The sequence below is a fragment of the Eleginops maclovinus genome, chromosome 11 (assembly GCF_036324505.1).
Source record: "Eleginops maclovinus isolate JMC-PN-2008 ecotype Puerto Natales chromosome 11, JC_Emac_rtc_rv5, whole genome shotgun sequence".
Lineage (NCBI taxonomy): Eukaryota > Metazoa > Chordata > Actinopteri > Perciformes > Eleginopidae > Eleginops > Eleginops maclovinus.
Window position 1 is genome coordinate 8129633 of NC_086359.1, and position 24714 is coordinate 8154346.

Consider the following 24714-nt stretch of genomic DNA (forward strand, 5'->3'; position numbering starts at 1 on the left):
TTAACTGTAAATGCTGATGTATTGATTATAAATGCTTCGGAAATATTAATATAACTCTGTTGTACTTGACTATGTTAAGGTGATGCAACGCCCGGTTATACTGCGTTTCTGTCTAAATGTATAGTTTCTAGAGCCATGGCGTCATAATGATGGCATTAAGAGAAGGCCTAGGTGTGAAATGCACGGCCCGCCACTGATAGTGATAAAAAAAACTAAACGTGTTTGGAAGTAGTTACAGTCAATGAACACTTATGATGTTTTAGTATTTCATAGACATCACATTATATTAAACATATCCTATTGTACACACAGCGTGTCTCACTTCATCAGATCAAGCATCAGTTGTGAAGTGGGCCCTCAGGGTGGCTCCGCCCACCGCTGCCCAAACCGGAAGTTTAGCTGTTGTTGTCACACTGGAAGAAAATGGCTGCTGCTCCGACTTTTTTTCAATGAAGACACTGATATTTCAATTTCATTTCGTTTTCTTGCATTGGAGCTACCGTCGATCGCTATGCAATCTAGAAGGCAAGTCCATCCTGCTCGTTAAGATAGACGTCGCTTTATTACTTTGTGTCTCAGACGATGTAACATCAGTAGCGTAGCTGGTAACTTACAGCTTTCCCACTAGGAACGGGCTAGCATGCTAACGTTAGCCATGTTAGCCCCAACGGTCAGGCATCAACGAGCTTGTTGCTACCCAGCCACTCTCTGGGCTGCCAGTCATCAAAGTTAACTAACCTGTACTACACGGTTTTATAAACTCTGAGACCTATTTTGCATGTGTTTACTTTGCTGGATAATGTTAAAGTATACGCAGAGGATGAAAGAACTAAGATGAAACAGTTTCGCTCGTCAAGTCTTCTTCGCTGTTTGTGTGTGGCATCTGATTGAAGGATGCCAGGCTATTTGGCATCGGTACTGTTCTGATAACTTGCCAGCCAACCCGAGTGTTTATGTGCATATGTGAATCGATTGTCTGCTTTTTTTATATTCTTGCTGCTTGCATCACGTCTTCTGTGTTGCTGTGCAGGGTGTGAATGGTCACTTTAGGAAGGTGACAGTGTGGGGCAGAAAGGACAGCATCGTCTACCGTCACTCGCCTTGCAGCTGGCGGTGGACCACAATGGTAAATTTAATCTATTGCATTCGATCCATTTCTATACATTTAGTAGACAGTTTTTTGACCAGCTGAAGCATCATTCTCCAGGACTTGCACAGTTTGTTCTATTCTGTACCAAATTGGGAGTTTCCATTTTGACTGATCTGTTTTATTTTACTCTTATTACCCAAAGCAACAAGTTTTGGAATATGCATTGGATCGAGCTGAGGTAAAAAAAATATATGTATTTATGAGTATATTTCTAGAAAAATAAACGAGCAGTGTTAACTTGCATGTATGGCCTGTGCATTCATTAATACAGTGTATTATCTGTTAATTCAGTACATTGTTGAAAGTGCTCGACAACGACCAGCCAGAAGAAGAAATTCATCCGGCGGGAGGAAGAGTTTGTATCAGAAGCTCTATGAGCTCTACATAGAGGAATGTGAGAAAGAGCCAGAGTTAAAGGTGTGTATTATGCAATTAGACTCTCAGTTATGACTATGTAATTATAGGTATGCATTAAAACCTTGTTCATTCTAATCTGCAGGAAGTAGGCTAAGTGGGGGGAAATGTGGTTTTCCAGATATTAAAATTTGTATTTTAATACGGATATTTCAAGTGATTTTTTTTGTGTGCTATTCTTACTAATAATCTCACAATAGAGTGTCAAAGTTATGTCCTGTTTTGTTTACTGCTAATAATAACAACAGGTTTATTACTAAATGTTCCAGGTCTGTTTGCTTTCAGATTGATTGGTTAAATAGCTGTTTAATATTTTCCAAATAGTCAAAATAATGGGGGCTGGTTAGCAGGCTATAAGTGGGTGTTTTCCAATTGGAAGGTCAAAGGTAAATCCCCACCCCTGCAGTCAACATGTGAAAGTTTCCATGAGCTAGACACTTAACCCAAAAATTGCCCCGTAAGCATGTTGTGTATGGTATTAAAGTTTATGCAAGTCTCTTTCAATAAAAGCTACAGCTAAGTAACATGTAATGAAATAATAAAATACGTCATATTTATATAAATCAAGGTTAATATTGGTGCTAAGCAATGGTAAACATACTTTTCTGATAAAGATTTGGCTTGGTTATGACCATGTGAGATTTCTGTTGCCAATATTTAGGATTTATCTCCTATGTGTGCTAATATTTATTTTTCTCTCAAGAATTTAAGAAGAAATGTGAATCTACTGGAGAAGCTGGTGTCTCAGGAGTCCGTATCATGTCTGGTGGTCAACTTGTACCCTGGGAATGAAGGCTATTCTTTAATGCTTAGGGGCAAAAATGGCTCTGGTAAGAGAAAGCAGTTGAGCAAATGCCTGTCCATTAAATTATGTTTTGTTGTTGTTCATTTTATGTAACATTTCTGATTGTTTTGCTTTCTAGATTCTGAAACCATCCGACTGCCATATGAAGAAGGAGAACTCCTAGAGTACCTAGATGCGGAGGAGTTGCCTCCTATTCTGGTGGATCTGTTGGAGAAATCACAGGTGTGAACATTTACACCTTTTATATGGAAAAATCATGTGGTGCTTTTTAAATTTTTCACTGTTTTAAATCATATCAAACTGAATGGTTTTGAATTTTGGACTGACTAAACAACACGCCAATTTGCACTAATAGTAAAAGTGGGATGGACAGTGATAATAACAGTGGGATGCAGCCCTAGTAACAACAGAGCTGGTATTTTAAAGCATATTTAAATGCTTCAGACAATTTAACAATTATGTCTTGGATGCGTAAAGAGACCAGATGTGTGCTTTACTGTTGAGAAAAAGTTTTCAGTTTCAGCAGTTTTCATGCTAACACCATGTCTTAGGTCCCTTTTCGCCCATTTTGATATCAGGCTTTGACATCCGCCATGTGCAATTTGTCTCAGGTGAACATCTTCCACTGTGGCTGTGTGATAGTTGAGGTGAGAGACTACAGGCAGTCTGGTAATACCAAGATGCCAACCTATCAGAGCAGACACATTCTTCTGCGGCCAACCATGCAGGTAAAGCAACAGAACATATTAAGACCGTAACAAAATGTAAAACAAATTCTCTAGTATTTTTTGTTTATGACATGGAATAAGTGGAAAAAGTCATTACTAACCATAAAGATGAACCATAAAGAAGCTTACTTGATTTTTTGTCTTTTTGCCTGCAGACTCTTATCTGTGATGTCCATGCCATGACCAGTGACCACCACAAGTGGACACAGGTAAAGAGTCATGTTTTTTTGTCCATTAGAAAAAATGAATCCTATTTTACACCTTAAGATTGATCCTTCCCCTCAGCTTATAAAGAACGTACTTGATCATAACACTAGCTAATTTTCCCTTTGTGTGTCTTGAGCCCCTCAAGCATCGGCATATTGATGGGTGTTTACAGTAGCACCTGTTTTCTCTACCATAGGATGACAAACTACAGCTGGAGAGTCAGTTGATTTTGGCCACAGCTGAACCTCTGTGCCTGGACCCCTCTATTTCTGTCACCTGCACAGCCAACCGCCTGCTCCACCACAAACAGAAAATGAACACTCGCTCCATGAAACGGTACAGAACCTACTTACCCACTCTATCAAATCGCCTTGATTTCAGTCCCGCCAGGAAAAATAATCTCACTTGTGTTTTTATGAATAGAACACATCAAAAGTGAAAGCTCTGTGATTGTGAAATGAATCAAACAGTGGATGAAGCAAATGCCTGGTTTATTTTAGGACACTCACTTTTTCTCTTTTGTATCTTAGGTGTTACAAGAGGCACTCTCGAGCCGCACTGAACAGGCAGCAAGAGCTCTCCCATCTGCCCATGCCACCACAGCTACGACTCTTCGACTACCTGCAGAGGAGGAAGGAGAGGAAACCTGCTCCTGTAATAGACCTGAAGATCTCAAAGATCGGAAACGTTAGTAGTCAAAACATCCGCTATTTGACAAGCATGTTAACACTTTATGCATATGCACATACGATAACGCTGACTGGGACTGTTTACTATTTGGTAGATATTCACCGACATGATAAAGCTGTAAACCTATAAACCTGTCTGTCGATCTGGACACATAGCAAATTGAAATGCAACTCAAGGCAAGGTTGCCTCCCACAATTGTGTTCAGCCATGGTAAAATGCATTCATAATTTCCCAAGGGAGACATTTAAGTAATAGCTGAACAAGTTGGTGCTTCTTCTCTGTTTATTTTTCCACAACTGTTGAGAAAATCTGATTAACTACTCCATCATAAGCAAGTGCTGGCTGTCATAGTGCTTTTTGTTCATACCTTTTTCTCGCCTGTCATCTCTTGCAGTGTGTTGACATGTGGAAGCAGAGCAACTGCCAACTAACTGTGCCGAAGGAAATTGATGTAAGTAGCTCAATGGTCCTATAACACTGTCAATTACACACACCACTTTAAACCCACTCAACTCATATTCTGGCAGTTATAATGTAGGGGATAACAAACCAGATGGATTTGTCGGTGTGTTGCTCTAGGTGGAAAAGTACGCTGTGGTTGAGAGGTCTCTGCAGTTGGAGGACTCTCAGCCCAATACTGTGATCTGGCCTGCTGAGGTAAGTGTGACAGCAGCATTAACACGCCGAGGACACAGATCAATGCTGGCTGTGTGCCGTTAGTCATAAGCAGGGAGTAGTTATGTGTCATTGTGTAATGCTTTATAGACGCGGGGGATGCCAAGGCTCACACTGCAGCCGCTTAGATCTGTACTCAAAAAATGCTTTTGTGGCCCCGGCCGTGGCGCAGCTGGCTGGGGCACCTGCACCGTACGGCGGTGACCAGGGTTCGATTCCCGACCCGTGGTCCTTTCCGGATCCCACTTTCCTGTCACTCTCCTATCCGATTAAAGGCAAAAAGCCCCAAAAATTACTTGCTTTGGTTTGGTGTATTGAATTAGGAAAGTGGAAAAAGATAGCTCCCTAGTGGCGTAATCACTTGAAATAGATTTATTTTTAATGAACCATAAAATAAACACAAAACTTCAGTAACTGCATGTTGAATAGCTCCATGAAGGATACTAGTATACTGGACTGCAGTTTTTAATGTCAGAGGCATTGTTTCTGTCCATAAATTGTGCTGGACTCTTAATTCAGATAATATTTCATAAATATGGACCTAAACCAGATGGTGCGAGGCCCAGGCAAGGATACATGGCACCTCCAGCTGCTAAAATGAGCTTAAATGTTTTTGAATTATCATTAAACAGTAGTTCACCTTTTTTGTGAAATTACTCTACTACTCCTGCTTCTCCAGCAGTGGCTCAGTAAGTAGGGGCTTGGACTGGGAATCGTAGGGTCGCCAGTTCAAGTCCCCGAACAGACTTGAAATATGGAAAGTGGACTGCTACTTGGAGAGGTCCCAGTTCACCTCCTAGGCCCTGCTGTGGTGCCCTTGAGCAAGGCACCGGACACCTCCAATCCCCCCTCCCCATTGCTCCCCGGGCGCTGCACGATAGCTGCCCACTGCTCCTAGTACTAGGATGGGTTAAATGCAGAGGACCAATTTCACTGTGTGTGCTCTGCTGTGTGCATGCTTGTGACTAATAAAGAGGGTTTCATCCTCCGATTCTATCTGGTTTCATCCTCCGATTCTTCTCCTTTTTTCTTATTTCTGTGCTTTTTGTCTTAAAATACAATCATAAATATTCATGGGAACTAAAGTTTACATGGTTATTCATCAGTCTATTAAGAGTTCACAACTACAGATCATTAACATTTGTACGACTTATACAAACCTCTTTCCTTCACTTGTCCGTGTCCGCTTTCTTTACACAGGAAGTTGTAGATGACTACACGTTTGAGTGTGAGGTGGGAGGGCAACCCCAGAGGACCAAGGTGTCAATCTTCCAGTCGATGGGAGACCCACTGGTGTATGGGAAGATCTACTGTGCTAAAGAACCAAAGGCAGAGGAGGACAGCACAGACCTAAAGCTCATACATCCCACGTAAGGACAGTCTCTGAGACTAATTCAGTTTCCATTTGTTTAAAATGCCACCCTGAAGTCACTCTCCTTTGCCTCTTTTGTCTCATTCACAGGTTCTTGATAGGCTCCAAGATAGATGCAAACCGGTGAGTCGGCATGATTGTTTCTGATCAGAGCTGATCCTGTTACACAGGTTTTAGGGATATATTATCAGAGAGTGTGGTATTTATTTTATGTTATGCCTGTTTCATAGGTTTCTCAATCAGTACAAAGGAGTGTATGAGAAAGATGTAAAGTGTCAGGTCAAGATGTCCCATAACTCAGGCACGGTGGCACAGGGGCCACCCTCCCCCAGCAAAGATGAGGTAAGTACTTTGCGGATTTACTCTTCCTTTTGAATAGAGTTTGGAGTTGTTGAAGAAACAAAGCTATTCTTTTAATTACTTTTTGTGTTTCACTTGCTAATAATTTGAATGTCATCTGCAGGGTGATGGTATTTCTCCACTGCTCCAGGCGTCGGTTTTGGCGAAAGCGGTGAAGCACCGACCCCCTCCCATCAAACTGCCTTCGGGATCAGGCAACAGCTCCTCAGGTACATACTGTATGCCTTTTTCTTACAAATATAAAGGGCAAACATGTAACGGTCAAACATAATATCTGAGAGCAAGGTGGATTTTAAAAAATGCAGAAAAAGAGGGATAAAGGGTAACTAAAGTAATTTGTCAATAAAATCTGTAGACATTTCAAAATTGAACAAACCAAATTCACCCCAGACGGTTGTTGGAAATAGGGACGAACTTTAAATCGTAACAAAAACTCTTCTGGAGTTCCTTAAACGTCATAGTTTGACTAACTCTAGCAGAACAGATGTATCATATATTGTGTAATGGTTTTTGTTCAGTTGGTTGTGGAGCACGAAATGCTAAATACTGACTTAGGCAAGACAATAAAGTTCTTGTATGTGGACGGGATGAGTGTAGATTTAGGTCTAGTTAATACTCCCTGTTTGGGATCATGAAACCAATGCAGCCTTTATCTCGGCTTCTCTTTTTCTCCATCAGGTAATCCATATAGTTCACAAACCACCAGTGGTCTACTCAAGTGTCCTACGCCCCCTCCAGCCAAAAGCCAGTCTCTGAACAGGAAGCACTCCATGGAGCTGAGCCAGGTGGGCCTGCTGTCGCCGGCCTCCCTCTCCCCCATGGGCTCCACACAGAGTGAGTACAGCTGAGTCCGACTTACTGTTTGGCTGCTTTCATCAGTCTCTGTTGTGCAAATGACTCGTACTGGAATTTTTTGACTAATTATGAAAAATGAGGTTGACAAGGTTCCAGGTCTTAGGAAATATGGAGCATATCTGAACAAGCACATGTGTTGTGTGGTCTGATTAAAACCAGCTGCTTTGGAAATTGCCAAAAAAAGAGGGGTAGTTTTGATATGAGAGCTTCAATTTTAATTCTTAAACTGTTATTCAGGAAAATCCTCCTCTATTAAGCCATGTCATTCTCAAACAAATCACTGACTTGGCAAAATCAGCTTATAAATCTCTCATTTACCGCTCTTGTACTTATAAAACATGATAGGTATTACCTGCTTCCTCATAAGTCTTCTTCATTGTTTTGTCCAACTTTCCCTACTTTTAGGATCAGGGACCCCCAAGCCATCCACCCCCACTCCTACAAACACGCCGTGCTCCACACCGCACCCCACCGACTCCCTCTCCGCTCCTCTCTCGTTGACCCCTACTCCTTCGGACCCCTCCATGCTTCAGAGCCAGACGCAGCCTACGCTCCTCACGCCCTTCGCCCAGCAGCAACTGGCTCTCAGCCAGCAACTGCCCGTCATGACCATTCCCCTGCCCACCATGGGAACGTCAATCAGCACGGGAACCACCTCTCCGCAGGTCATGGGCAACCCGGCAGGGCTCAATTTCATCAATGTGGTCAGCTCTGTCTGGTAAGAAAATAAACAGTCACTGGGTTTTGACCTGCTAGTCGCTTTGCCATATTATGACGATCTTTCCCTGTTTGTGTAGCAGTCCTCAGACCTTGATGAGTGGCTCCAGCCCCATGCTGGGTCCAGGCCTGAACCTGAGTGGAATCCTGCCACCTGCAGGGCTGATGCCCACCATGCAGTCCGCAGCACAGACTGGTGAGAGATTTCGATGCAATGTCTACTTAAGTATTACTATAATCATTGATGGCCAGTCTCCTTATGACCTGCAAAAGTCAAACTTCAGGGTACCAACAGGCACGTCCTTAAGAGTAACAGTGAATTACAGGCCCAAGGGGGACTGACCATGATCTCACTGTAGAGGAGCAAGCCTAAGACCTCATTTACCAAAAGGGATCCAACAGCACAGTCAGAAGTTTGCAGCTGACGAAGACTCACTTAGGATTTACTGATTTTCTCAAGGACATTTTGAACACCGTTTTAAACAAGTAACTTTACAACTAAGGTAGTCTTTATTCTTTAATGCCTGTATAACATGCAGTGTATCAGAAAGCTATTTTCAAATCACCTCTACTTATAAAGCACGTCATACAACCATGCCCCCTAGAGTACAGAAAAAAACACTACTCATTTTGACAACAACATATCAAATTTTGCAAGACTAAAAATGTCATCAATAAAAATATTTAAATAAATCAAAGTTAATAGAAATAAAAATGAACACAAGGGATAACAAATAGAATGAAAACCAAATATTAAGACCTAAACGACTGCTGAAGTCCTGAGCTCTGTGAATGTCTACTCACATCTGTTTATAGTACACACATACATATATATATATATACAGTGGGGCAAAAAAGTATTTAGTCAGCCACCAATTGTGCCAGTTCTCCCATTTAAAAAGATGAGAGAGGCCTGTAATTTTTATCATAGGTATACCTCAACTATGAGAGACAGAATGAGAAAAAACAATCCAGGAAATCACATTGTAGGATTTTTAATGAATTAATTGGTAAATTCCTCGGTAAAATAAGTATTTGGTCACCTACAAACAAGCAAGATTACTGGCTCTCACAGACCTGTAACTTCTTCTTTAAGAGGCTCCTCTGTCCTCCACTCGTTACCTGTATTAATGGCACCTTTTTGAACTCGTTATCAGTATAAAAGACACCTGTCCACAACCTCAAACAGTCATACTCCAAACTCCACTATGGCCAAGACCAAAGAGCTGTCAAAGGAGACCAGAGACAAAATTGTAGACCTGCACCAGGCTGGGAAAACTGAATCTGCAATAGGTAAGCAGCTTGGTGTGAAGAAATCAACTGTGGGAGCAATTATTAGAAAGTGGAAGACATACAAGACCACTGCTAATCTCCCTCGATCTGGGGCTCCACGCAAGATCTCACCCCGTGGGGTCAAAATGATCACAAGAACGGTGAGCAAAAATCCCAGAACCACACGGGGGGACCTAGTGAATGACCTGCAGAGAGCTGGGACCAAAGTAACAGAGGCTACCATCAGTAACACACTACGCCGCCAGGGACTTAAATCCTGCAGTTCCAGACGTGTCCCCCTGCTTAAGCCAGTACATGTCCAGGCCCGTCTGAAGTTTGCTAGAGGGCATTTGGATGATCCAGAAGAGGATTGGGAGAATGTCATATGGTCAGATGAAACCAAAATAGAACTTTTTGGTAAAAACTCAACTCGTCGTGTTTGGAGGAGAAAGAGTGCAGAGTTGCATCCAAAGAACACCATACCTACTGTGAAGCATGGGGGTGGAAACATCAAGCTTTGGGGCTGTTTTTCTGCAAAGGGACCAGGACGACTGATCCGTGTAAAGGAAAGAATGAATGGGGCCATGTATCGTGAGATTTTGAGTGAAAACCTCCTTCCATCAGCAAGGGCACTGAAGATGAAGCGTGGCTGGGTCTTTCAGCATGACAATGATCCCAAACACACCGCCAGGGCAACGAAGGAGTGGCTTCGTAAGAAGCATTTCAAGGTCCTGGAGTGGCCTAGCCAGTCTCCAGATCTCAACCCCATAGAAAATCTTTGGAGGGAGTTGAAAGTCCGTGTTGCCCAGCGACAGCCCCCAAACATCACTGCTTTAGAGGAGATCTGCATGGAGGAATGGGCCAAAATACCAGCAACAGTGTGTGAAACCTTGTGAAGACTTACAGAAAACGTTTGACCTCTGTCATTGCCAACAAAGGGTATATAACAAAGTATTGAGATGAACTTTTGTTATTGACCAAATACTTATTTTCCACAATCATTTGAAATTAATTCATTAAAAATCCTACAATGTGATTTTCTGGATTTTCTTTCCTCATTCTGTCTCTCATAGTTGAGGTATACCTATGATAAAAATTACAGGCCTCTCTCATCTTTTTAAATGGGAGAACTTGCACAATTGGTGGCTGACTAAATACTTTTTTGCCCCACTGTATATATATATATATATATATATTATACACATCTGCCATACATATCTGTTTGTAGTACACATATATCTATATATTATACATATCTGCCATATACATCTGTTTATGCGTAATATATGCATCTGTCCATACCTCCTCATTCAACAGTGTAAAGTATTTAAATTACTGTACAGTGTTTTTAAATACTTTAAATGTATTCCACATATGTATATATTTCACATCCTTAAATCTGTATTGTTGTTATTGTAAATATTCTTCTCTCTTTTTGCACTATTTTATTTATCTTATTCGCACCATGTATGTTGAGTTGTTGGAGGAGCATGGGATATAAGATTTTCATTGCCAACATATGCAAGTTGTATATGCTGTGCATATGACCAATAACACCTTGAAACTTAAACACTTAGGTAAGGAAAGATCAAAGATCACTCCTCTTCCCCAAGACAGAAAGATGTTTTTATAGGATCTATTGGAAAATAACATCGATGATATAGTAAAGAAATGTCCGTTTGTTGTGTGGTGAATGTAACTCTGATTGTGTTCCAGGGAGTCCTTTTGGCCTGAACAGCAGTGCTGGATTGAGACCGCTGAACCTCGTGCAGGTATGACTCTGTACCAGTTAGTCTGTAACACTGTAAGCCGCATGCAATGGGTATTTATCTGACATAGAGACTGTACAGAACCTGTGTTATCACAACTAGCGACGAGGAATTTCAATTTCCTCAATTCCTATTCCTGCTTCTCACTGCATTGCCATTTAGTGAACAACCTTTATCAAGTTGTTCTAGCTCTGATGTTCTGGTGTAGTTTCCCTGTGTTGTTTGATTGCTTTGTTAATTCTCCTGTCTCCCTCTGCTCTCATTCCTTTGTTTCCTTTCGTGTGCATTATTCCTTTCCCCCTGCATCCTCCTCTCCCTCTCTGTTACTCCCACACTTTTCATTTGTCGGTGTTTGTGTTACACATCTGCAGATCCCCACTGGCCCTCTCATCTTTAACTCTCTGCAGCAGCAGCAGCTGTCTCAGTTCTCCCCACAGCAGAGCCAGTCGGCCACTTCCAGCCCTCAGCAGCAGGGGGAGACGGTGAGACACACACTTACATTTGCATTCAATCACATTCACACACAGTGAAAGGAACCTCTATAAGGGTAACAAGGAATCAAAAACTCTGTGAGACTCAATTTGGAATTTAAACATTTCAGTTGATATGTCTGAAATATTAATAGCATCCAAAATGAGTTATCCAGAGACTGTAAGATATAACATTTCCAAATAGATTTGACAAATATGACTTCTGAACAAAAATCTGAAATTGCTCGGATGACCCAGCCGAAGCCCAGACTTACGACATAATGGAACATCTGTGGAATACCTCATGCATGCTGTTGAGACACTCTTTACCCTTCAAGAGGGGTTATGGTACAGAAGACAATAACCACGTTATTACTGGTGGTGCTGGACCCTACTGACAACTTGCAAAATCCCTATATATATTTTTTTCATATTGAACTTAGTTCTCTTTTTTTAATTGTACCTTTCTGTTTCTGCAGGGTGACCAGGGGTCAGATCAAAGTTTAGGAAACCAGCAAACAGCGGTCATCAACCTGGGAGTCGGAGGCTTCATGTCTCCACAAGCAGCAGGTATGACCCAAATACACACACACACTCACACACTCAGATATGCATTAAATCACACTAAACATTCTGCTAACACATTTATCTTTGGTCATTCCATTAACCTGTTTCAAAACACCATGCCACTAACTCGTACTAATAAGATAAGACTCACTAATGTACTCAGCATTGTAAATACTATACCTAAGGACTCCTAGTCTGAACTTAACATGGCAATGTTTCTGAAGTTAGTCATTGTTCCTCTCAGTGGAGCGTGTAACAACTGACAGGAGAGACTCAACTTCCCCTTCTCCTCTCCTACATTTCCTTTGTTTTGTCCCCACCTTTATTTCCTTCCCTCCTGCACCGTCTTCCTTTCCTCCTTCTCCCACTTCCCTGCTCTAATAATACTTGTAAATGTCCTGCACACGGACATTTACATTGCAATTTCCTCTCTTCTGGTATTTTTGTTTTTTCATTTTTTCTCTTTCCTTGCGTGTGCATGACCCTACCAACACTTCCTCCCCCTTTGCCGTTATGTGTATTCTTCAAACTTCATTCCTACTCCATTCCTCCGTCTGCTTCTCTCCCTCTTCCCGCCACATCCTTCCCTCTGGGGAATCCCTCCCCCCCCTCCTCCCTCCTTAGTGCTGTCCCAGTTGGGCTGTGGGCTGGACGGGTCTGGGCCCCCGCTGCCTTCTCCAAGGCTTCAGCAGCAGCACCAGCCACAGATCCAAGTAATACAGCAACTTTAACATCTATATACACATATACATGTCTATGAGAAGAACAGTGAGATGTTTCAGCCAACTCTCCATGCCTTTATTTACCTGGCAGGTGCATGTTGTGCTACACTATACACTCTCAGGGAATTAGGCCAATCCATTATTATTTGTTATCAGACCTGGGAACATTTTGATGAAAAACACTTAACACAAAAACACAATTATGTCCTTTATAAAGCTAAAATAACCAGAACATGTTTTATTCTTTATACATCCTCTTACATTTCCCTTTTATTTACAACAAATCTTGAATAAAAGCTGAATAGAGTCGTCCATGCTTTTATTTTTTACATTTTTTCAATCTCCTGAAAAGTTGTAGGTGATACAGTATTACCCCAGGTCTGATTTCCATCATTATTTCTCTGTTGTAGTTCCACATCATTCATTCCATCTTGTGTTGTATGTTTGGTTAATATGTTGTATGATAAAGCAGCACACAGCAGTCCCAGCAGCCCACACACCAGAGCTTGTGGCACCTCCAATGGCAGCAACTAACAGCGTGTCGAACTGGGAGGCATGGTCTCACAAAGCATTGAGCGACACAATCTGAAATACTGTCATTGGGCACACACTGTTATAATGTTGCTGACTGCATCATGACAGGTTAAAGATGATAGGCTGTTACACTGTAAGCATGAAGTAAAGTGTTTAAACATTGTGACGTATTTGCCCGGTTGAAGTTGCTGACTTACTATGAGCGGATCGCACGGTTGTTAAGCTGCATGTCTGTTTTTTGCCAGGACCACAGGCAATCATTTGTGTCCAGACTGCCACTGGTGCTGCTTGACTGTATCCTGCCTCACACGCCGACTTGTCCCAAATCTGTATCCCTTCCTTCTTCTCCCTTCTTCCTCCTCTGCAACCCATTAACCACTCTTCTGTGTTTCTCCGCACACGCCTCTTGTACGTTGTACCAGGCTTTCGTTCAGCTTCACTAACCAATGCCTTTTATGTTTGCTATAGCTCTATTACACAAAGCATTTTAGTGGTAATCTAAGATATACATTTATTCTGGGTTTTAGTGATAGTCTGCCCAATAGTTTTTCCAGTGAATGATTCTTAACCATGCTACCGATGCTTATGAATACCTTACTGCCATTTATGAAGGCTTGTTCAAATCTATTCTGATGATTGTTTTCATTTTTCTCCTGCCCTGAATAGTTGCAGTTCTTGCAGCACCAAATGCAGCAGCAGCAAATGGCTATGGGAGCAGCGGTCCCTCAGGTGGGAGCGCCACGGCAACATACCGCCAGCCAACCAAGAAGTAAGAGGAAGAGGAGCTTGCCACAGCCCCTCCCGAAGTCATGACGGACAGAAAATCACACAAAAAAGACTTCCCCTTGCTACACAAGGGCATGAATTGTCCATACTGTGCTCTTTGTCTGCCTCACTGTGGAGATTGCAGACCAAAAAAAACTGTTTTTGTTCTTTCTGTGTCTCTTTTTCTAGCTGACAAAATGTGTTTGTAATGGTTGTCAGAGTTTTTGGAGAACTTAAACTGTGTCCACCAGAGGATGGGGTTTTTAGAACAGGGAGCCCTAAACTTTAAGAACCTTTTTGATATTTTTTGAGATGAAATAAGATGGTTCTCATATGTGATGGGCTTTCACAATAACACATCACCCCTTCAGGAAGACTTTTCTCTATGGGGGCCCCGGGACTGAAAGGATTATGAATGCACATTCTCAGAGGATTCCTCATGAGCCTGCCTGACTCTGCTTGGTTGACCCCGGTAGAAACTGCCCTTTAAGCACGGATCCCAGTGAGCTTATTGACACCAAATCCTCCATATTACCATTACATGTGAAAATGCAAATCTGATCTTGGTGTAGTGCCTGGGGGCAGCTCTCTACCTCTCAGTCTGTTGGAAGTCTTTCTTCTGTTAGCCATCCAGGCACAGGGCTCATCCGAGGAATCAAGATGAACATGCAAGCTGGTGTACCTGCTTTTGTACAGCACATTTTGAAAAGGCATTTCCTTTTAAATTAGTTCAGGAGCCATGAGTGTATTCTTACGAGACATCACTGAGTGTGTGAGATATTTCTGGACACTGAGAAATAATTTTTTAGGCAGTCTTTGTCAGCAGTTTTATTGTTATTAAAAAAAAAAGAATATATATTGACAGTGGAAAATACAGCTTTTAGATACAAAGCATTGTCTGGGGGTCTTTATTCTGCCGTCTTCACACTATGTATGACTTTATCAACGAGTGTCTGGATCTCTCTCTGTCGCACTGTTGCTCTGCCGATGCACTCCTGCAGTTTCTCAGCCGACAGCGGCGTCCCACCTGAGCCAGAGTCAAGGTCAAAGTGAGAGGATTTAGCATTGGAGGAGCATTGTTAGACAATGTCTCACTTAACTCAAAACACAAGTCAAAGTTGATTATAAGTTTCAGTTGAGGTTAAATGCACTTTTATTGCACTGTGAATCAAAACACGACTTACAAATACTTCACTATTTCCTACAAATTTATGCTGTGTTCTGTTTGGGGTTTTCTATTTAATATTTGCGACTCGTGAATCTCTCTAGTGATAATCTCAACCCTATGAGCTCAACTTTGGCAATAACCAGCAAATTAAAAGGGTAGGAATCTAGTCTATAAAAGTTTACTATACTTAATTGTATAGTATACTTTGATAATTGTAGGAGGAGAATAAAACATATCAGCTTTACTTCGTAATGGCCATGTTTTTAAAGCTTTTTTCTCATATTTTCTGACTAAAATCTACTGAATTGTATTACAAATCCAAACCTATCCTACATGAACTCTAAAACTACAGTTTCTTAGACAACAAAGTGTATTTACACAGTTAATTTCAACAGGGAGGCGATTCATTTCAGACTGTTTCTGACCTGGTTTGTGTACAACGCAAAGCCGCTCTTCCTCATCGGTCACCACAGTGAGGTGAGCGGTCGCCAAACCCTCCTCCTCAGCTGTGGGGTCTAAGATCACTATAGAGCTGTACAGAGAGCAGGTCAGGATTACAATGAACACAAACTACAGTTTTCATCCTGGCTTGACGCACTGAAAATCAGTCACTTACTCATCAAAGACACAAAAAGAGGCTCCGACGGGATGTTTGTGAATCTGCAGGCCCTTTCTCTTTTCTAAATTCACTTCCGGCGCACTAGTGTCTTTGTTGATGGTGACCTCTGGGAGCTGTGCTGTAGGGAGCAGGGAAACTGTTAATAAACTATAAAAAGCTTACAAAACATAGATTTCTGTGGCCTTACCAACACAAAAAGAAAGATAGATCACTGATCATGGTCAAAGTACTTTATATGCACAGTAATATAACCAAAATAATTGTATGTCATTTTTTAACACCACATACTGTTCTTGAGGGCAGCCAACAGGGCGATGATACAAGCATCCAACACGTTCCCATCGTAGTCGACACACATCATGTCACAGTAGAGTACCCAGCAGAGCTGCAATCAGAATCAGCAGAACCAATGAGATAACATTTACAACAATCACAATCAACAGCACCACTATATATATCTACAATGTACCTTTCCTCGTTCAATACACAGGTCTTCTGTTTGTATCACCTCAGAGCTGCAAGACCCACATAAACAAACATAGGTTAGTAAAAGCAGTAGAAGTCAATCAGAAATACCCATTTTCCTTTTGTTTGTAGCGTGATTCATCAAGCTAGATTGTTAGGGTGGGATTCCTAAGTGTTGGAGATAGTCCAGTGAACTGGTTTTGAGCAGTTTCAATTAGGAACCATCCTTTTTCTGCCAAACTAAACCCACCAACTGCATCAATGAGCAAATTGAAAACTTAAATGTTTAAGTCTGTTGCACCTTTCAATAACATCAGCAATGAACTGGCTGGCCGCCTGCGCCTGCTCTCCTGGTGGACCCGGACGAAACCTGGACGAACACAGCGGTGGAAGGTCCACGTTGGGCACTAAATGGATAAAATAATATATAAGTTCTGCAGCCTGATGGCTAGAGTAATGTGGTAAATGTTTGTTTGTTTATTTGACCCCCACCTTTCCTTAAATCAACACATTCACACTGCACTCACCGATGAAACCTTTACCAGGTGCCTCCACTAAAGGGTTTGTCAGCTCCTGCGAGGGAAAAAACAGGAATATAGTGAACATTTGTGTCAACTGGTCCAGATTAAGAAACAAAAGATCTGTTAATGATCATTTACCACTTTGATCCCACATATCACTGTTGTGTTTCCAACTTTCACCAGAGCTGAGCCATCTGCTGTGGTTATGGACCCTGAATAAAGCAGAGAAATTCGTTCTGATTTAGACTTTGAAAAAAACAAAATGATACTTCCTGTATATATTAATCACCACTGTCTCACCTATGTTTAGTGTTGTTGTTCTGAATTCAGACAACTCCCGTCCATCAGGTCGACAGTTTTCTTTCTGAAAAGGGAACATTAAAATGTTATATGGCTGCTGACAGTGATTGATCAAAAATAGAGGTATAACCAGTCACAAGCTTGTCAACACTGTGCTGATGTGTGTCTTCTCATCACTGACCAGAAAGCTCCTGTGGTATTCCAGAGGCTCAGCAATCCTGGAAGTGTACAAATAAGGAGGGAAGAGTTAAATTAAATAAATATTGGCATGCACAGACATAACTGTTATAAAAGGATGTATCCGTAATGAGAGATCTGCTTATTCGCTTGTCATTTAGAATTTGACTATATGGCGGATACATCCGGTGATCCGATCAGATAATTGAAAAAGAAAGTCGGATATGTTATTTATTATGTTAATGCTTCTGTTGTATTACAGCTAACTGTTCAGCAGTCAGACTGACATACGTACACAGGTAGTACCGACTGCAGCGCGAACTAGCACAGCAGGACTCAGTATTTTAACAAGTCTGAAAGTGCGCTTATTATACTATACACGTTCAATTCAGTCAATGGACTGATAGGATCTGGCGCTACAAGAGTTGTAAAATAAAAACTACAAAATGTGTTATTTTCAGCGTAATAGCTACAGTCTAATCTGTCTTACTTGAAACCAGCCGCCATGATGTTGTGATTAACCACGTGGGTCTGCTGTACACACTACGGCAGCCGGGAGAGAAAGAATATCGGCGATCAAATGCAACATTAACAACAAACAAGCTGATTCATTTTCCTCTTTCACAGTAGGATACCAATTGTCTTGGTATCCTATTTGATTATGGAAATCATACAATGATATTAACCGTCATGTTTTAACTATTAAATTAATATATTTTAATGCCAAGATGTGTGGGGTTTGTTTACTCATTATTGCTCTTAAATGAGACCTATGTACAAAAAAAAATGTTGGCTTCTAGTGCATCCTTAATGTCTTTGTAAATAGTGTTGTAATAAACCAAATAAATACAATAATACCAAAGTGATATAACGCTTTTTTTCTTTTTCATTTGGACGCAACTATCTTTTACTTTTCTATTAAAAACTGATATTTGGTTCTGGCAGTTGTTGCTCCTCCTGTCCACTGGGGGGCAGTGAGTGTCACAGGGCTGCTCGGTGCTCTCTTGCCTGCAAATGATGATGTGTCGAGAACAGGCTGTCACTTCCGCCTCTGTGTTCAGTTGTGATTGGAAGTGGAGTTACTGAACTGCCCAAAGAGAAAAGGAAATATAGGGGCTCTCTTATTGTGTACATTCACCGGCATAACACTGTCTTGAGCTTGTACTTTATTGTGTATCCCTGGAAGTCAGAGGACCGCCTGCAAGACACCAAGAGAAAGGAAGGAGAAGGAAAGCTAGCTTTTTTTTTAGCTAGCCACTTTGACTGGTGGTCTGTCAGAGGCTGCAGGCTAACTTATGGAAAATGGATTTCCTCTGTGAAATAGTTCAAGCCTTGGTCGCATTGGCAGCTCTAGGTTTTATCGTGGTAAGTAGTCAAACTGTTGACTAAATGTTTAGTTTTGGGTCTTTGGTAGCTTGTTTTATGTGAAGCAAAAGCTGTTGCACCCCCTGATTGACAGTATATGGATTTCCTTCATTATGTATGTTTGTCATGTAGGAAGTCTTTGAGCTAAATATTTATTCTGTTACTTCCCTGCATTGTATGTAACTGAATTTGCTTTCTGCGTTTTAATTATAATAATGAAAAGAAAGAGCTTGAGGCACTCTTGACTTAGATAAACCAACGAAGCAGGAAGAGTAGTAGTTTGAGAAAATAACATAAAGAAATAAGACAAACATTTTATCTGATTCTGTACTGCAACATATAAACTGTAATTAGCACCTAACACAAATAATGTGGATTTTGTCTGGCTTGCATTAAATCCTGGTAGCATCAAAGATTGAGCCTCTGCTACATCACAGACTTTATTGGAAGATATTAGATATTGGCACAACTCTTGTCTTCTCCTTTTGAAAATAAAATTGCACTTCTGTTTAAAACACACAACGTCTACCTGAGAGCAAGAGCAACAAGAACACCATTCTCATATTTCTCCCCTTTCAGGTGCTCATAATGGCACACGTCACTGCCGGAATGGTTAACCTGACACGCCATGAGAAGGAGAAATACTTCCTCACCACAACAGGAGAGAAGGAGCCTTTTCCCAGCCTGCATGATCCCCATTCCCGGGAGCTCTCTGTGGTGATCCCAGCCTACAACGAGGAGCTCGAAGTGAGTTACGGACGGGGGGTTATACAACAGATTGTGTATATATAAGGGTTACACCTTCCTTATTGTCAGGAGCATCAGCAAAGTAACATGTGCAGTCAGGGACCTTACCTGTTGATGTTGCTGATTACTGTCATAGCAGACTGTCAAAAGTAATGTTCATTGGTTCAAGTGGGAGTTAGCTATGTTATTGCATTACACTGCAGAGTGACAGAATATGTATATGACAGGGCACATGTCTATGTTTAAAGGACCTTTGGATTGTTGTGCTTCTTCAAAATTCCTGCAGCTTAAGCCAATAAAGGCACAGTTTAGTTTGAGTTGAATTATGAATTGTGCAAGAACAAGTGACAAGAAAAGCATCCAGCTTCCACCCTGGTCGGCTCAGTTTTAATGACATAATCCTGTTCTCTCAGGGATTGTGTCACTGTGCACCTGCAGTGATTGGTGCTTATATCCCTCTAAATGTGTGTCATTACAGTGCCTGTAATGTTGGATGAAGCTACAGAGTACCTGGAAAACAGACAGGTATGTGTTCAGCCTCATGTAGGCAGTGCTAAACGAAAACAATAATCACACCTTTATTGTATTTGGATAAAAAGAACACAATAACAAAAATCCGAAAGTCTATTTCATCAATGATTTAAATGAGAAGTTGTTCTATCATCCCCTGAAATGTAATTCTGAACAAAGATGGTGATATGGCTGTATCTGATGTGGGCAGTAGGTGGCAGCATTGAACTTCAAAAGTGCCTGTCGTGAAATAAACCCTTCAAATGATTTCCTTACTGCAGAAACAGAACCCTTCGTTTACCTATGAGGTCATTGTGGTTGATGATGGCAGCAAAGACAAAACCACAGAGGTGATATATTTAAGCTATTTTTGGGGGAAGTTGTTACCAAAACACACATTTTTTGCCCAACATTCCAAAGTGATACACATACAGATTTGTTTTATTCTGTTGTGCCGTCCTGCCAGGTTGCTATGCGGTACAGTAAAAAGTACGGTTCTGATAAAGTGCGAGTCCTGACGCTGGTGACGAACAGGGGGAAAGGAGGAGCTGTGCGCATGGTGAGATGGTAGTGATGTAACTACATTACCTCTGAAAGCAGCACAAAGCAACAATGTGCATTTTCTTTATTTATCTTTCTCATGTTGTTTCTCTTTAAGGGAACTCTGAGCTCCAGAGGGAAATTCATTCTGATGGCAGATGCCGATGGAGCTACAAAGTTCTGTGATATTGAGAAAGTGGAGGCTGGACTTGACGACCTCGACCCTAAACCGGTGTGGTGCTGATTTTTTTTTCTTGTTCTATTTTGGATACTTTAGTGTGTTGCCTTCCATAACATGCCTGTCTTTACATTTAGGAGAACATGGCGATCTCCTGTGGTTCCAGAGCTCACTTGGAGGATGACTCAGTAGCTCAGGTATTTGGTTTTTTTTTAGTCCTTTTTTAGACTGTAAGAATCTAACTATGAAATAACCACTGTTGTGTCTCTGCCACAGCGATCCATGTTTCGTACATTCCTGATGTATGGCTTCCATTTCCTGGTGTGGTTCTTTTGCGTGAGAGGGATCAAGGACACACAGTGCGGCTTTAAGCTTTTCACACGCGAGGCTGCACTCAAGACCTTCTCTTGTCTCCACGTCGAGCGATGGTAAGGACTCCTACACTTTTCTACTCAGTGTAGCCTTGTGATAACAGCCGTCGTATGCCTTTGTGTTTAAATAGTCAACCTGTTGAGCTGTTTGGCTCGGTGTTTGGAAATGATAAGATTTGCTACCAATAAGACACTTGTTGAGCAAACATTTGAGCAAGTATCAGGACAAAGTTATAAAGACCACTTCTATAAAACACAGCTTTGCCATACGTTGTGTCGGAGCTTGTATCAAATGAGAAATACCACGTAACTTATGTTTCAAATGTCTCCAAAGTTTTAATTATTTATTATTATGTAGTAATGTTATAAAATGAATAACCTAATATTACGAACATCACTTTCCCACCACATCACTTTGCAGCTTACATGATTACCAGCGCACATTAGGGTTTTGTGTCAGACAACATATTTTATAATGTAGAATCAGAATCCCTTTATTCGTCCCACAGAGGAACATTTCCATTTGTTACAGAGGAAAAAAAAGAGCCACAGACAGCTTCATGTTACAAAAAATATATACAAAGATTGCACAATTTTACAGAGACCTAAAAATATATAGATATTGCACATTATATCACACATGGTGTGGGGTGTTATAGTCTGTGTTGTTATGTGTGGGGGTCTACCGGGGGCCATGGTGGTTGTACAGTCTGACCGCTGCAGGAAGGAAGGACCTGCGGTATCTCTCCGTGAGACACCGCGGGTGCAGCAGCCTGTCACTGAAGGAGCTGCACAGTGCGGACAGTGTGTACTGGAGGGGGTGGGACACGTTGTCCAGCAGGGAGGACAGCTTGGCCCTCCATTCTCCTGTCTCCCACCACCTCCACAGTGTCCAGAGGACTCCCCAGCACAGAGCTTGCCTTCTTTATTATTCTGTTCAGTTGATCCTGTCAGCAGCCGAGATGCTGCAGCCCCAGCAGGCCACACCATAAAAGATGGTGTGAGAATAAATAAAGAATAACTAGACAATGCATTAATTAATTAATTGTTTTATATAACATTTAGATGCTCAATAGTATCTATATGAAATGCGTCACTACTGATTCTGATAAAAAAGATTACAGATTTACAAATAAGCAAGCATGTGAAATTTCTATAAGATAATATGTATTTTATTGATCCCAAATTAGGAGAAGAAAATGTGTTGCAGCAGCATAAAACAAAACAAGGCATTAGAAATTAAAAGAGTAGAAATAAACAATTCTAAAATAGAAACATCTGTCTGACAATATTACAGTCAACATATGCAGTTAAAATCACCCTGGTGTCGGGAACCGGCCCAGTCAATTTCTATACATGTTAAATATACCACCAGATATCGTTGCGTGTGCTGTGTTAAAAGCCCCAATTCAATTCCTCTGTTATGGAACAGAGAACAAGAAAGCCCTAAAGCTTCACGAGCCCATCCCTAGTTCTAGCATGCCTATCTGATGTGACCTTGCTGTAGACAAAGTGATTCCCTGTATTAAACAAACGCTGCCTATGGTATGAATTGTCATTTTAATGCATCTTCATTTGTCCTCCTAATCTTTCTTCCCTCAGGGCTTTTGATGTGGAGCTCCTGTATATCGCACAGTGTTTTAAAATCCCCATAGCAGAGGTGGCGGTCAACTGGACTGAAATAGAAGGTAGGATTTTCATGGAACATGTGCCATCTATAAATATATCTGCTGCATGTTCTTGTGAATCTGTGATTGGCTTATTGATATGTATGTTTTAGTTATTCCTTTCGATGAACACTTCAGAGTAAATATACGTTCGTGTTGGTGGTTATACTCTCCTTGAGATTTGTTCTCTTTTGTTTGTTTGACTGACATTTACTGTGTGTGATGCTTCCCTTTCAACTCTTCACTCTATACACTCAATGTTATATACAATCGTAAATGTCAGCAAAGTAAAATATCAAAGTATCACTTGAGAATGAAGAGCCTTTCGCATTTGTTCCGCCAGGGTCCAAGCTGGTCCCGTTTTGGAGCTGGCTGCAGATGGGACGAGATCTGTTCTTCATTCGCCTGCGTTACCTCACCGGAGCATGGAAGCTGCAGTCACTTAAGTCTGACTAGCCAATCAGAAAAGCCTTGGTGTCTTAGAGATGGCCTTTGAGATTGCCATCAAACCTATGGATGAGGTGGGATCAACAACCGTGTAATCCACCACAGTGAACAAAGTGCAGGACTTCACATCCTTTGACACAGTTGCGAGTTTCCATGCTCCTGCCTTTTGTAAAATGTGGATTTTGGCTTGTGATGGCCGCCGTTACACGCACTTTTCTGTTGCCACGGCTTACAGAACGTCTGTATGACTGATCCATGTTCTTAGTTACTTAATGTTTATTTTGTGGCCAATCAGCTGTAAGTGAGAGAGAGAGTTGTGAAATGTGAAGGATCAGGTAATCCGTGTGCTATCGTTCTCACACGTAGAATAAATGTTACTATATATACGATTTCCAAAAAGGAGGGGTTGTGGGTGTATGGGCTGGATGACTTGAACCAAAATAAAACATGTCATTGATTTATGATTTGATAATAATTACTAACCTACTAACCGACAGCTGCAACTTTTAGTAAGTTAGTCAGTTGAAAAAGAAAGATGAATAAATATAGAAAATGATTAAAGGTAGAGAAAACAATATACAGTGTAAAACCATGTGTTAAAGTGCCCAAACTGTACAATTTAAGTTCTAAAATGAAGAAAAAGACAAACCAAAAAAAATAGTGAACTAATTTGGCTTCTATAAAACCTTGTGGGAGACTGTTTGAGATCAATAAGCAACAAAGGCAAAAGCAAAACTATCATAAAGCCAGAAATCCGTACATTAGATTAGAAAATCAAATGGTACATGAAGCCAGGGCCATGAGTATGAGCTTAGCTGCAGAGTTCTGGACCAGCAAGAGCTGTGCTGGAGATGATCCATCTGCTTTTTCAAACTCGGAAAGCTTAAGGGGTTAATTGCAATGTTACTTTAAAAAAATAATTTGTTGACCTGAGGTCTGATCTTGTATGAGTCAGCTTTGATTGTTTACACAGTCAAACACAAAGCCTCACCGTGCTATTGTTATGTTGTGTGTGAGTGTGATATTTAAATACAAAATTGAACAGATGCATTATCTTTACACACAGTGTGACTATGTCTCACTGTTCCACAACTATCATGCATTCTTCAGAGGGAGATGGGGCTCAGGGATATCTGTGAAATATTATGAGAGATCTGCAGTATCTGACCCCCACAGTTTATATAATGCTATATTCAATTATATTTAACAGCTAAAAACATCAGATGAAGAATAAGATATTAAACCATTTACTAAAAAGGGGGAGGGGGGGTGCATTATCATGAGTTTAGCCTGTGGCCATGATGAAAGAGTGGGGAAGTCCGGTATTACTTATTTATCACCGAATAAATTCCTTTGCCTGTCATGCAGACGTGTCTCTTGAGGGCGCCCACTAGGCGTGTTTGCGGTCAGAGTAAATGAAGTTCTTCATAATGCTGTTTCTCTCATGCAAGCGAGCCTGAGGTCTGGGCTTCGCGCTGATGCGGATGTCTCTCGGGCCTCTGGGAGTCTCGGGGAGAGCATCCTGTTTGTGCCTGTCTGTCTGCCCTCTGCGACCAGACACCACGCA

The 24714-nt window shown here is 41.3% G+C and overlaps 3 protein-coding genes across 5 annotated transcripts; 2 read left to right on the top strand and 1 right to left on the bottom strand.

Annotated features, from left to right (window-relative positions):
* Positions 1–396: 396 nt before the first annotated feature.
* Positions 397–14963, top strand: supt20 (SPT20 homolog, SAGA complex component). 3 transcript variants are annotated; one of them, XM_063895847.1, is made up of 24 exons: positions 397–525; positions 1031–1126; positions 1293–1328; positions 1442–1567; positions 2268–2394; positions 2488–2591; positions 2981–3097; positions 3253–3306; positions 3501–3640; positions 3835–3991; positions 4389–4445; positions 4574–4651; positions 5870–6039; positions 6132–6164; positions 6272–6383; positions 6505–6610; positions 7080–7235; positions 7662–7974; positions 8054–8169; positions 10962–11017; positions 11386–11496; positions 11964–12054; positions 12676–12764; positions 13974–14963. In XM_063895847.1, the coding sequence occupies exons 2-24, from the start codon at positions 1124–1126 to the stop codon at positions 14118–14120; spliced, it is 2499 nt and encodes an 832-aa protein (XP_063751917.1). In that variant the 5' UTR covers positions 397–525; positions 1031–1123; the 3' UTR covers positions 14121–14963. The 3 variants fall into 3 exon arrangements, with proteins under 3 accessions (XP_063751917.1, XP_063751918.1, XP_063751919.1); XM_063895848.1 differs by having other exon boundaries at positions 8057–8169; XM_063895849.1 differs by lacking the exon at positions 12676–12764.
* On the bottom strand, positions 14886–17914 carry exosc8 (exosome component 8). Its single transcript, XM_063895850.1, has 11 exons — positions 17813–17914; positions 17327–17363; positions 17146–17209; positions 16984–17057; positions 16852–16897; positions 16626–16731; positions 16329–16374; positions 16148–16244; positions 15857–15977; positions 15666–15772; positions 14886–15099 (listed from the first exon to the last, which is right to left on the bottom strand). The coding sequence occupies exons 1-11, from the start codon at positions 17827–17829 to the stop codon at positions 14981–14983; spliced, it is 834 nt and encodes a 277-aa protein (XP_063751920.1). The 5' UTR covers positions 17830–17914; the 3' UTR covers positions 14886–14980.
* Positions 17915–18591: 677 nt separating this feature from the next.
* On the top strand, positions 18592–23608 carry alg5 (ALG5 dolichyl-phosphate beta-glucosyltransferase). Its single transcript, XM_063896184.1, has 10 exons — positions 18592–18687; positions 19267–19438; positions 19913–19959; positions 20226–20294; positions 20411–20503; positions 20603–20716; positions 20800–20859; positions 20939–21090; positions 22636–22721; positions 23044–23608. Exons 1-10 carry the CDS (start codon positions 18625–18627, stop codon positions 23154–23156), a joined length of 969 nt encoding a protein of 322 aa, XP_063752254.1. The 5' UTR covers positions 18592–18624; the 3' UTR covers positions 23157–23608.
* Positions 23609–24714: the final 1106 nt, after the last annotated feature.

What these genes read in the sequence shown, in the direction of transcription:
- supt20 (XM_063895847.1), top strand. An exon ending in AATGTGGTCAGCTCTGTCTG is followed by an intron (nt 7,975 to 8,053) that starts GTAAGAAAATAA and finishes CTGTTTGTGTAG; the next exon opens with CAGTCCTCAGACCTTGATGA. An exon ending in GCAGTCCGCAGCACAGACTG is followed by an intron (nt 8,170 to 10,961) that starts GTGAGAGATTTC and finishes ATTGTGTTCCAG; the next exon opens with GGAGTCCTTTTGGCCTGAAC.
- exosc8 (XM_063895850.1), bottom strand. An exon ending in AATACCACAGGAGCTTTCTG is followed by an intron (nt 17,210 to 17,326) that starts GTCAGTGATGAG and finishes TTCCCTTTTCAG; the next exon opens with AAAGAAAACTGTCGACCTGA. An exon ending in ACCTGGTAAAGGTTTCATCG is followed by an intron (nt 16,732 to 16,851) that starts GTGAGTGCAGTG and finishes TTATCCATTTAG; the next exon opens with TGCCCAACGTGGACCTTCCA.
- alg5 (XM_063896184.1), top strand. Translation starts at nt 18,625, where the DNA reads ATGGATTTCCTCTGTGAAATAGTTCAAGCCTTGGTCGCATTGGCAGCT. An exon ending in CAACGAGGAGCTCGAAGTGA is followed by an intron (nt 19,439 to 19,912) that starts GTTACGGACGGG and finishes GTGTCATTACAG; the next exon opens with TGCCTGTAATGTTGGATGAA. An exon ending in AGGATGACTCAGTAGCTCAG is followed by an intron (nt 20,860 to 20,938) that starts GTATTTGGTTTT and finishes TCTCTGCCACAG; the next exon opens with CGATCCATGTTTCGTACATT.